This window comes from Bos javanicus, chromosome 23, assembly GCF_032452875.1.
Source record: "Bos javanicus breed banteng chromosome 23, ARS-OSU_banteng_1.0, whole genome shotgun sequence".
NCBI classification, from domain to species: domain Eukaryota; kingdom Metazoa; phylum Chordata; class Mammalia; order Artiodactyla; family Bovidae; genus Bos; species Bos javanicus.
This window is the reverse complement of record NC_083890.1, coordinates 13536473-13549692: the sequence shown is the minus strand read 5'-3', so window position 1 is coordinate 13549692 and position 13220 is coordinate 13536473. Positions and strand designations below refer to the sequence as shown.

Here is a 13220-nt window from a genome sequence, read left to right as displayed (position 1 = left end):
TTTCTCCTATAAATGGTGGGCATATTTTGTTAGATTTATATCTAAACATTTCATTGTTTAAGTGTTAAGGTAAATGGCTTTGTGTTTTTAATTTCAAATTCCACTTGTTAATTGCTGTTATATAGGAAAACAATTGATTTTTGTATATTAACTTTGTATCCTGCAGTGTTGTTATAATCACTTATTAGTTTCAGGAGTTTTTTTTATCAGTTCTTTCAGGTTTTCCGCATGTCATCTGTGAGCAAAGACATCTTTATGTTTTTTTTCCCCCAATCTGTATAGCTTTTATTTTCTTTTCTTAAATTATTTCACTAACAAGGACTTTCCAGTATAATGTTGTAAAGGAATGATGAGAGGGGATAGCCTAACATTGTACCTGATATTACTAGGAAAGCTTTGAGTTTCTCACCATTAACTATGATGTTAGCTGTAGGTTTTTTTGTAGATTATCAGGTTGAGAAGGATCCTCTCTATTCCTAGTTTACTGAGAGTTTTTTGTCATGAATGGGCGTTGAATTTTTCAAATGTTTGTTCAGATTCTATTAATATGCTTATGTGTGATTTTCTTTTTTAGTTCATTGATATGATGGATTGTATTGACTGATATTCGAATGTTGAACCAACCTTATATATCTGAGATAATCCCACTTAGTCATGGGTATAATTTTTTTATACATTGTTGGATTTGATTAGCTAATACTTTATTGAGGATTTTTACATCTATATTAATGAGAGATATGGTCTAGAGTTTTGTTTACTCATTATGTTTTTGTCTGGTTTTGGTAAAAGTGTAATGCTGGCCTCATAGTATGAGTTAGGAAGTATTTCCTTCTCTCTTTTGAACAAAATTGTAGATAGTTGGTTTAACATCTTCCTTAAATATTTGGTTGAGAACCTGGTACTTTGTAGGCTAAAATAAATAACTCAACCTAAAGTGTCATGTGATTGGCTATATTTTCCTTATCAGTAAGAAAGTATAATATTAGATAAAATGAGAAAGAAAAGATATCTTTTTCAAGATATTAGGAAGAGTTTTCAAAATATCTTAATAGTGGTTAAATAGAAAAAGTATCCTTTTAGCCCAATCTATCTAGATTAAGACCAACAGAAAAATTTATTGCACATTCGTAAAACTTTCTTATGTGGTATGTTTCAATTATTTATATTTTATAACAGAAGAAATATTTGAGATTTTTAGTCAATCTGAAGAAAGTCTACCTTTGAAATTGTTTAAATGCAGGAAGGAGGGCTCCTTTTACATACTTCTCCTAAAAATGTATATCCTCCCTTCCCCCAAATCTTGCCTGTAGAGAGCTGCTGAAAATGGGTTGGTTGGGGTGAGAGGGAATGAGGTTGAAAAACACGAAACTGTAGAATTTTCTCTTTACTGAAATGAATAGCAGGGCTGTGTTTACAACCTGTGAGATACTTTCAGTTATTTAGAAGAGCCTCATGGATACCCTCCCATTTTTATGAGGCCCTCTGCTCTTGATAATGATACTGTTCAAAGTCAAGGTGACTAGACAGGGCTCCCTCTTGTCTGTATGGCACCTTCCTATGATTATTAAAAGGTACCCCTGCCATCTTTTGGAAAATTGTTGTAATATGCTGGTTTTGTTAGAAGACAGTTAACTGCCCCTGACCAGCATGTGTCATAATAAATCTGCAGGCACAGGATGTGGATTGCAACATCTTGAACGTGGTGCCATTGTGTAGTGCAAGGCCTGTACCAATACGTGGGGCCCCTGCAAGTAAAAAAAAAAAATAGAAATCACCATAGCAGTATTTGTCTATCACACGAACGTGAGAAACCAGATTCATTGTAATAACTCCTGGAAAGTCCCTGTTCAGTGAGTTGGTGGTACTGGAATGTCGTGGAGGTGGGATGGAGAGTGGGGAGGGTTCTCCCATTGATGGCTTCCATTATTGGGAACAAGAGCTTGGCCATTGCTCCTTATATGTCTTCCAGTCAGTTAGAAAGCCTAAAAATTCCAACTACTTAGCCAAATGGAAAAGATTCTCTGTTTACAGAGAAAACACAAAGCTTGCTTCTTCCCCATCATTAAACAGGCTGAGTGTACTTAGCAGAACTTTTCCACTTAGGGGTCCAAGTTAAGGCTATCAGGGACTTCTTGCTCAAAATCTAAACATTTTAGAAACATTTTGTAGAGAAAACTATTCACAGGCCCTTTCAAAGAGAATCAAATAAATAGTTTGGGGGGTTTCCATCTTGGAATTAAGATGTTTATTTAAGAAACTCCAATAAAGCCCTCTTTCAAGCTATGAAAATTATAGCCAGAACAGAGTAGTGGACTGAGGATTCAGGAAATAGCTATTGATTTGTGAGAGAGCTGGGGAGTTGGGGGTGGGGGGCAGGGAAGGAAGCAACTTAATAAGAAACTTTTGCTAATGGTTCTTATTTCCTCTGACTTTGAAAAATTCTCCACCAACAGCAGAGTTTAAAACATCCTCACCCCCAGACTAACCAATTTAGGTAAGAAGAAGTACCCCCAGCTCAGGCCATGCTTCTCTGAGCAAAGTGTAAGAGTGGGTGGGGCTGACACGTGGGTTGTGAGGGTGAGTGCAAAAGGAATTTTCAATAAGAGCAGGCAGGGCAATAAGGGAAAGTCCAAAGCCTCATGCCCAAGGGATTGGGCAGAAACCAGGAAAGAATCTGAGGAGAAGAACTGGCAAGGGAGACCCTGATTGGAGAAAGTTGCACCACAGAAGATTCCAGAAAGTTGCCAGAGGCAGAGCCTTCTTATTAAAGGGTGCCCGCAGATGAGCCTGGAGCAGGGAGAGAACCCTGAGAGAAGCCAAACTAAACTAGACACCAACCTGTCTTTTTATTTACTTTTCAAAACCTCAGTGGGCAAAAATAAGCAAATAGTGAGGGAAACAGAACCAGAAAAGAATCGCTTCTCATCCTTTTGGCTAAGCTCAAGTGAAAAATCAGAAAAGAGTCAGAGAAATTACATGGTGATGAGTTACAAAAGACGACTGAGATTTCTATGCAGAAAAATTGAAGCACATGCAAATTGTGATCACAGCGACACAGCTGGACAAGCACCCGGAAGTAAATATAGAAGCATAACACTTCTGCAGGACATTGCAGATCAGAGGCTCTGAGCGATTTAGCCAAATGCTGCCGATGACATTCCATACTTCCTATATTATGCTTCTAACTATTCTTTGTAAATGTAACCTGAATCAGTGAGCCATTCAGGTTATCTAAAAGGTTGAACACTTTTAGAATTCTGTGCATGCTGGTTTTCTGCATTTTTTTTTTTTAATTTCAGTGAGGTAATGGTGAGGAGATTATGTATGATATCACATTTAGATTTTTTGACTCAGCCATGATATAAACCCTGTGGATGTCCAGGAAGATCCATAATCCCCAGTTGAGCATTAGTTATTGCTGTGATTAATGGGTGGCTTAGTTTACCCATCAGTGGCATGGTCAGGGAGGTAGAAAAAGGAAACTTCCTGTGGAAGGACAAGCTTTTTAAAATTCACAGGGACCTTGCCTGTTAGTAGATATATGACCCAAAGTGACTTCAACCAGTAAAATGAGTAACTCTCCTCTTTGGGCTTAGGTGGAGCTGGGTGGAAAGTAACTATAAAGAAACCAGAAACCTTCCCATCTGTCCACCTTGTATGGTCATTAAAGATGAAGTCAGTAACTCTCAATCTTGGCTGCACGATAGAATCACCTGGAGCCTTTACAGACTCTGGTACCCAGTCTGCACCCATATTTGATTTGAATATTCAAATCAATATCTTTAAAGAGGACACCTGGTGCTGGTGTGTTGTTTGGTTTACACTCTGAAGACTGGTCCTGTATGCAGCCAGGGTGAGAATGACTGGATTAAAGGAGTCTTTCGGTGCCCAGGGAGTGTGGGCATCCTCCTCTTTGAATCATTTTCTGCTCCCTCATCTCCCCCTTTTCTGATCTTGCACAGGATGGTTCTGTATCTGACTTGGTCTTACAGCATATATTGCAGGTTACTTTGCCTCAGAGTAGAAGAATTTGTTTTCTTCTTCATGTTGTAAAAGACAGAACTCTCCTCTTTTCTCACTTCTGATGTACTGTCTCATCACTCATTTCATGCTTTTATCTTCCTTCCCATATTACTTAACTTCTTTCACCTTTGAGATGTAGAATCTGTAGATTTAGGAGGAATTCTGACTTTTGTATCCCTAGGGATTGCATTTACCAAACCTTCTCAAGCATTTCAGAAGAATCACAGTGGAAATAAAGCTTAAGGAATAAAGAGGGTTCCTAAAAATAGAGCACAATTCATCTATTTCAGTTTAAAAAATGCCTTCATATTTTCCAAGCTTTTTTCTTTAACTCTTAAAGCGTTTTTAATAAGCTGACTTATGAGCCTTGTTGAAAAATAAATAAAATACACTTGTTTCCATTAAGGGAAGAGATCTTTTTCCATCTCATTGGTATTATTGAAGGAGACAAAAAGAAGTCCAAAACTTGGCAACGAGCTGCATTATTAGTGACATATTGGTCACAGATGGGCTGGAAAAACTACACTTTCTTCCTGCAATTAGTATTTTAAGTGCCCACAAATTACATATGAAAATCCAGAGAGTCCCCTTACAGAAGGGAAGGCTGAAAAATTATGGGCTTTGCAAAATCTTCACTTTTAAAGTTTTCTAAGTGTGTTTTTGTCAGTAGGTGAGTGACACATGTCCACTTGTTGGTGGTACTTTGAAGGGAGGCATGATGATGATGGCAGGCTAGATGATGCCAGCAGACCTCCTGGCATCAGTTCTGCTGTTGTGAGCGAGTGCAGACACCCGGAGAGACACTTGGCAACACTTGTGAATTACAGATTTCCTTTCCTCAACAATTTTAAAAATGATCACGAAGGCAAAACTCAAGAGGTAACAGGGAACTCTCTTTAGTAATTCTGTTGCTTGAATTTGTAGTCCTTTGAAAGAAGACTCTTAGGAATTTAGCCAAATTGTGTTCCAGAAGTTGCCAGAAAGTCCTAACAGGACTCTGAGGAGAGTTTTGACAAGCCAGCTCTGGAGACAGTGTTAAGATTCACGTGGGAGGAAACAGTATTGGCACCAAAATGTCTCTTGAGGAGTTTTAATAAGTGAATGTAATTCCAAACCTAAGGAGTCAATGGAAGGAAAAGTGATGTTGTAAAAGAAGAAAGGTCAAAAAACATATCTGATGGACATAAAAATAATAATTATAAACTAGGATTTTATTAGAAGACTTCTTGAGAATTTTTAACTCACCTTAATAAGAAAACCAGGGAATAACTCCCAGAGGGATGACAGATGCCTCAATTTTCATTGTGTTTAAATTGGTGAGCTAACCAGTTTGAAATGTCACATAGATTGAAGTAATATGAAATTGAACAAAAGGGAAAAATTAGAAGGAGAAAAATCAGTACCACCTAATGTAAGAAACTGAATTATGACATGGCAAAAAAGAGGCATAGCCAAGCTTCCTGACACAGGTAGAAGGTTATCCACGGGCATTTTAAATTCAGTAAGAATATGCATTTTCAGATGCTCTGGGGATCTGATGATTCCCAGTAAAGCTGCCTTTGAATTAGGAGCTTGTAATGGACTTTTCAGCCCCAAAGCTATTTGGTAGTACTGTCGGGAATGTCGGTATTGGATGCTAATCCAGTACTGTCTGGTGTCTTGGGTACGTCTTGATTTTATAAATTCAAGGCGTCACACATACGGCCTTCAAAAAAGAAACCTGTAAGAAAGACTTGAAGTTCTTTTCCCTCTCAAAGCTGTTGTTTCCTTTTTCCCTAGGAAAGTGACAGTCCTGGAGGACCCCGATCAGAATATCCACCTGAAAAACTTGTCTCTTCATCAGGCGGCCACAGAGGAAGAAGCTCTGAATCTGCTTTTCTTGGGTGACACCAACAGAATGATTGCAGAGGTAATAAGCTTTTCTCTGCAAGCTGTGTTTGCACACTGTAAGATATAATGGAATCTGGGGGACAGCAATGACTTTAAAAATAATCTCATCTAAATCCCATGTTTTAGGAAAAGGAAATCTAGAACCAGAGAATTGAGGAGACTTTCTCGAGGTCTTTTAGCTAGTTAATGAGCAGGGACTAAAATCTAGTCTCTTTTAATTTTGTATTTTTAAATTTTATACAAATTGATTTGCAGCCAGCCCATGACAACTCATCGGAAGTCTTCATTATAGGAATTTTTGCTTAATTTTTGAAACTTAAAATTACATAGCTTATTCTTCCTAACCTCCAGTCATCCATATACTGGCATTTAGCTATCATGGGTTTAGAGAATGAAGAATGTAGAATAACACCTGGAACATAGGAAGTGCTCTGTGCATTTGCAGCTCTTGTTGGCAGATCCAGGAACACTGCCATGGTGTGTGATAGAAGTATGCATCCATGCAATATTGGGGATATTCTTGTGCTAAAAGCTATTTATTCCTAATCTGACATTCACACCTAACTGGTCACCTATATTTTGCCTTGGAACCATAAGCAGGAGACAGGATTAACCCAGCTGGGTCATGGGCCTCAACCAGTTACTGATTGGAGATGGAGGGTCACAAAAATCTCATTCAGCGCCACTGCACTGAAAGGAATTAAGTAGCGCTACTGGTGATTCGGGTGGTGGTGGTGTGGAAACAGGCACTTTCCTTTTCAAACCATGCTCCCTGAGTTCTGTGTCCTACCTTGTCTCTGATGACAAACAACAGAAGAGACAATAAGCTGGGAGGAAAAGTAGTCTGAGAAAGTCTCCCTCAAGTGACTTTCCTTCTGCCCCATTTTCACCCCTTGGAATGTACCACCTTAAATACAAGACAGATAAATGGGAAATCAGGTAGTGAAAGCATGGTGTTGACATCTGTCATTGCTCTGGGCCCTTCGTTTCATGTTGTTTTACTGGTTCTGCATCAGTACTTTTCAACAGACTAGCTTAAAAATGTTGATTTGAGGTGCCAAATATAATATGGATTTAAGGACCCTTAAATTATCATTTTCACTTAAAGAGAGCTGCACCTAGTTTTTAATTTCAGAATATTTTCTGTTGTTTACAGTGTTTTGCATTTGTGTATCATTTCAACATTTTGCCCATGCAGTCATCCATTGTGCTCATTTGTCACAGTAATTGAAGGGACAGGAATAAAAGCAGATTAAGAAGTAGGGAGTGTAATAATGAAAGATTTAACATGTTTCACTAAAAATCCTCCTCCTCCATACATAGTTTAATCAACAGCAAACTGAGAGGTACAGACTGTAAATGGGTCCTGCCCACGAACGGAGTATGAAAAAGAAAAATGGGAGATCATAAATGCTCCTGGAAAACATGAGGCGAAACCTACCCCTGCCTCTTTGCTGACCGTCTTCCTAAAGTGACTCATCCCGGAGGAGTCTAGGCCTTGTTCTCACAATTCCATCCCTTCACCTTGAACGGGTCAGGGAGGGCTCCTGGCCCTGGTTCACCATGGCCCCTGTTAGCGAATTTGCGCTTTCAAAGTTATGCCTCTAACTTGAGCCAACTGCATCTTCTCAGATTATTGTTGTGTAAAGTTTTGAGGACCTTGAGCTTCCTTTGTATAAGCTCTTCTGTTCTACCATCTTACAAAATTCTGACAGTCTTTTCCTATTATTTACCACTGAGTGTTTCGCAATAGTATAAATAGCTGAAACCTGGAGAAGTCCAATTCTAATAATGCTGGTTGTGCAGTACTTTAAAATTTTATTCATTTTTTTATTTTTTTCCTGTGTGAAGCCTGATTGCTTTTAAACCAAGTCTAATAGGTTTTGGATGTTTCTGTGCTTGCTTTTATTTTTTTCTCTGGTAATAACTACCATGTTCTATCAAGAACCTACTCAGTAGACTTGTCACTGTTGTGGATACTTGTACGTATTATTTCTGACTCTCATTTTATAGATGGAAACTAAGGCTCAAAGAGTTAGACTGCTTGCGCAAGGTCGCACCGCTAGTAGGTGGCAGAACTGGGCTTCAGCTCCAAGTCTGACCATTTCAGAAGCTTATGTTCTTTCCTTACACCACAATTCATGAGCACGGTAATCAAATTGACACATGTCAGATTTTTCAAGTGAGGATACATTTCTGAATTATTTAAAAAGCATAGCAAGTATGGAACACTTCAGCTTATCTCTTGAATTCATTGAAAGCAAATACATAAAAATATAAACGAAGAATAACTGTCAATCCCTGGAAATACTTTATTATTCAGAGTCTCCAGAGAGGCATGCTTTAGATTACAACTGAGCTGTCAGAATGTAATTTGTCAGCACGCAATGAGCTTACCAGGATAAAAAGAACACACTAATCATTTTTTTTCAGAAGACGAGGTTCCCAATTTCCCATTTACACAGAGAAATCCAGAAGTTGCCATGGTAACCAGAAAACATTTGCAAAACAAAGCCTGAATAGGGGGACCAAAGCAAGCATACTCTTCCCTTTTAAGTTCTCCTACCGAGAGCCAGAATTTTAAGGAAAAGTTATTAAGAGTAGCTTCATCCTCTTCTTATTTTTAGAACCCACTCTTAAATAATTTCTGTAATCCTACCAATGTTTTGAATAAAACCTGATTATATCCTTGGGGTAGAATTTTTTTTTTTTTTTCAAAAGTTGATTTGCTATGCCAAAGAGAATAAATACTGTAAAAGCTGAACTGTTTGTGACCCAACGTCAAAGCCCACCAGTAGCAAGTATGACTTGGTACTTTTTGTCTTAGCATTGAAATGTTGCTCTCAATTAATTAAACCTAATTGGACAAGACATTCTGCATTCGATCGGCAGGCCCTGCACAGCCCCATTGCTGAGATGATTTGCCCAGCCCCACCCACAGTCTAGAGCACGCTGTCCCCACGTGTGGCCCGAGGATAGCTTGTATCAGGATACGCCATGCTAGTCCAAAGACACAGGACCCCATATCTGATGGATGGGTTCATGTTCTCAGCAGTGGAGCCCAGGAATATGCATTCTAGCATTTTAAGTGTGCCCAGTCTAAATTTGGGGCAGTTCGGGTTTTACTGTTAAGAAGCTGGTTGAAACCCACTCCCAGAGAAGTATGTGAACAGATCCCTATTCTGTGCCCTTGCCAACACCACAAGATTGGAAAGTTCTGCCAATTTGGTAGTCAAAAGAATTTTGTTCTAACTTGTATTTTTGATTACCAAATTCTTTTATACCTTTATTTGCCATCTGCATTTCTGTTTCTGATTATTTCTACTTGCTCTTCTGTCAAGATCCAGGTAAAATCCAGGATTTTTTTTAACTGCATCTTGACAGAAGCTGTGCTAGATTAACAAAATCAGATGTTCCTTCTAGGAGCAATCTCCACTGGGGAAAGTGCCATTTAAGTATTCATTTTAGGAAGCCACAGTGTTGCTCAAAGTGAATAATTAGACCGCATGCGTGCTAAGTCACTTCAGTTGTGTCTGACTCTTTGCTACCCATGGATTGTAGCCCTCCATACTCCTGTATCCATGGGATTCTCCAGGCAAGAGTACTGGAGTGGGTTGCCATGCCCTCCTCCAGGGGATCTTCCTGACCTAGGGAGCAAATTCTGGGTCTGCTGAATCTCCAGCGTTGGGAGGCAAGTTCTTTACCACTAGCGCCACCTGGGAAGCCCATAATTAAACCAACACGGCATTATTTTACAAGCAACTTTGGAGAAGAGAGTAGTGTCTGGGGATCCTTTCTACCAAAACTCCACAGTACTGTCTTTTGTGCGTTAAATTGTCTCACCTTATCTAATTCCCATGTTGGAGTCCTAGTACCTCTAGTACCTCAGAATATGTAGCCTTATTGAGAGATAATGTCTTTACAGAGGTGATCAACTCAAAATGGGGTCATTCGTGTGGGCCCTAATCCAACATCACTGATACCCTTTGCTGCTGCTGCTGCTAAGTCGCTTCAGTTGTGTCCAACTCTGTGCGACCCCATAGACTGCAGCCCACCAGGCTACCCCCTCCCTGGGATTCTCCAGGCAAGAGTACTGGAGTGGGTTGCCATTGCCTTCTCCGACTGGTACCCTTATAAAGTAGGAAATTTGGAGACAGACAGATATAGAGGGAGTGTGTCATGTGAACATGAGAACAGTCATCTACAAGCTGAGGAGAAAGGCCTGGGGCGGAGCCCTTCCTCACAGTCCTCAGAAGGAATTACCAGTCCTGCCAACACCTCCGTTTGGGATGTCTAGCCTTCAGAACTGTAAGATAGCAAATTTCTATTGTTGAAGTTGCCTAGTTTTTGTGCTGGAGAACTAACACAGTGTCCAAATAACCTCGGATATAATTTCTTATATGATTGTTACCTGGTGTTGCTCTTTACCTTGATAAATTCAGAAGCAATAATATGCTAAATTCCTACGTGATGCTAGTGGTAAAGAACCCACCTGCCAATGCAGGAGACATAAAGGACGCCGGTTCAATCCCTGGGTTGGAAAGACACCCTGGAGGAGGGCATGGCAACCCAGTCCAGTATTCTTGCCTGGAGAAGCCCATGGACAGAGGAGTCTGGCAGCCACAGTCCATGGGGTCGCAAAGAGCTGGATGCAACTGAAGTGACTTAGCACATACACCATATGCTAAATATATATAGTATAATGGGCTTCCCAGGTGGCACTATGCTATGCTATGCTAAGTCACTTCAGTTGTGTCCGACTCTGTGTGACCCCATAGACGGCAGCCCACCAGGCTCCGCCGTCCCTGGGATTCTCCAGGCAAGAACACTGGAGTGGGTTGCCATTTCCTTCTCCAATGCATGAAAGTGAAAAGAGAAAGTGAAGTCGCTCAGTCATGTCCGACTCTTCGCGACCCTATGGACTGCAGCCTACCAGGCTCCTCCATCCATGGGATTTTCCAGGCAAGAGTACTGGAGTGGGTGCCGTCGCCTTCTCCCCAGGTGGCACTAGTGGTAAAGAATCTGCGTGCCAGTGCAGGAGACACAAAGAACATGGGTTCGACCCCTGGGTCAGGAAGATCCCTTGGAGAAGGAAATGACAACCTATTCCAGTATTCTTGCCTAGAAAATCCCAAGAACAGAGGAGCCTGGGGAGCTACAGTCCATGGGGCTATAAAGAGTTGGTGAAGACTGAGAGACTGCACACACACGTATAGTATAACATTTGGAAAGACACTACAGTCCTCAGCTGGCAACTGTTTAAAACAAGACTATAGTCGTGTTCTGCTGTAGTCTCTCAGCACCTGGCAACTACGTAGTTGGTCAGTCAATTTTTATTTTTTTAATTCACGTAGAGAAGAAGACTTGATGATTTCAGGAGAAAGGACCTGTAATCCCAGGCCCAGAATTGGGGTGATTTTATGGTACACAGTGCCTCTTGGGGAGTACAGAGGATATCACAGATGACTTTGACAGTTTAAAATTTTATTTGTGGTGCTTCAACCCTTTTGGAAGAGGTTACTTTCTAAATAACCAGCCTACCAACAGCATTTATGGGATTTGTAAATTATTTTCCTAGGAGCTCTTAGAGGTCTTTCTGCCTAATTCTTCGGTTGAAATTTAAAAAAAAAAAAAAAAGTATACTCAATGTATCTGAGTTGTACTGATGTGTTTTGTAAGCTCTCAGACTTTGCACTCCACCAAACTTTTTACTGAGTTGTGTGACCTTGTGGAAGTGCAAAGGCAGTTGGGAGACAGGCTGTGAATGGAGTTAGTAGGTTTGTGCAGATACTGGTACTGAAACAGCTGTCACTGGACACGTTGTCTAATAGCATGAGGACAGCACAGTAAGGAAACAGCAGCTTTACTGTGTGATTGTGTTTGTCAACAGCTCTCTAAGCCTCGAGCTCCTTGTGTAGTGTGTGTGAGAAACAAGAGAATTTGGGTTGCAATTAGAGTTCTGGCATCATATTCCACTAGACTATTAGAGAGACACTGAATAAAACAACCTCACAGATTTTTTTTTGAAAGATTTATTAGTTGTATATAATTAGCAAGTGTTCTCCAAGATTTGTAAACCTGGGAAGCGCAGAATACTTGACAGGCTAAATCCATCTCACCCTGCTCTTATTATAATAAGAAGAGCATTCGTTTATCATTACGCTCAATAGGCAGCTGGTTCAGTTCAGTTCAGTCGCTCAGTCGTGTCCAACTCTTTGTGACACCATGAACCGCAGCATGCCAGGCCTCCCTGTCCATCACCAACGGCCAGAGTCTACCCAAACCCATGTCCATTGAGTTGGTGATGCCATCCAACCATCTCACCCTCTGTCATCCCCTTCTCCTCCTGCCCTCAATCTTTCCCAGCATCAGGGTCTTTTCAAATGAGTCAGCTCTTCCCATCAGGTGGCCAAAGTACTGGAGTTTCAGCTTCAACATCAGTCCTTCCAGTGAACACCCAGGACTGATCTCCTTTAGGATGGACTGGTTGGATCTCCTTGCAGTCCAAGGGACTCTCAAGAGTCTTCTCCAACACCACAGTTCAAAAGCATCAATTCTCTGGCACTCAGCTTTCTTTATAGTCCAACTCTCACATCTATACATGACTACTGGAAAAATGATAGCCTTGACTAGATGGACCTTTGTGGACAAAGTAATGTCTCTGCTTTTGAATATGCTCTCTAGGTTGGTCATAACTTTCCTTCCAAGGAGTAAGCATCTTTTAATTTCATGGCTGCAATCACCATCTGTGGTGATTTTGGAACCCCAAAAAACAAAGTCAGCTACTGTTTCCACTGTTTTCTCATCTATTTGCCATGAAGTGATGGGACCAGATGCCATGTTCTTCATTTTCTGAATGTTGAGCTTTAAGCCAACTTTTTCACTCTCCTCTTTCACTTCATCAAGAGGCTTTTTAGTTCCTCTTCACTTTCTGCCATAAGGGTGGTGTCATCTGCATATCTGAGGTTATTGATATTTCTCCTGGCAATCCTGATTCCATCCTGTGCTTCTTCCAGCCCAGCATTTCTCATGATGTACTCTGCAAATAAGTTAAATAAGCAGGATGACAATATACAGCCTTGATGTACTCCTTTTCCTATTTAGAACCGTCTGTTTTTCTATGTCCAGTTCTAACTGTTGCTTCCTGACCTGCATATAGGTTTCTCAAGAGGCAGGTCAGGTGGTCTGGTATTCCCATCTCTTTCAGAATTTTCCACAGTTTATTGTGATCCACACAGTCAAAGGCTTTGGCATAGTCAATAAAACAGGGACGGCGGAGCCTGGTGGGCTGCCGTCTATGGGGTCGC

The 13220-nt window shown here is 40.6% G+C and overlaps 1 protein-coding gene across 5 annotated transcripts in view; it reads left to right on the top strand.

The window, feature by feature from the left end:
• The window catches only part of KIF6 (kinesin family member 6), a 422151-nt gene that overhangs the window by 123243 nt on the left and 285688 nt on the right, over window positions 1-13220 (top strand). For all 5 annotated transcript variants that reach the window (XM_061398076.1, XM_061398073.1, XM_061398075.1 and 2 more), the window contains exon 6: window positions 5803-5932. In XM_061398076.1, coding sequence (XP_061254060.1) covers window positions 5803-5932 — 130 coding nt within the window. The remainder of the gene's footprint in view (window positions 1-5802; window positions 5933-13220) is intronic.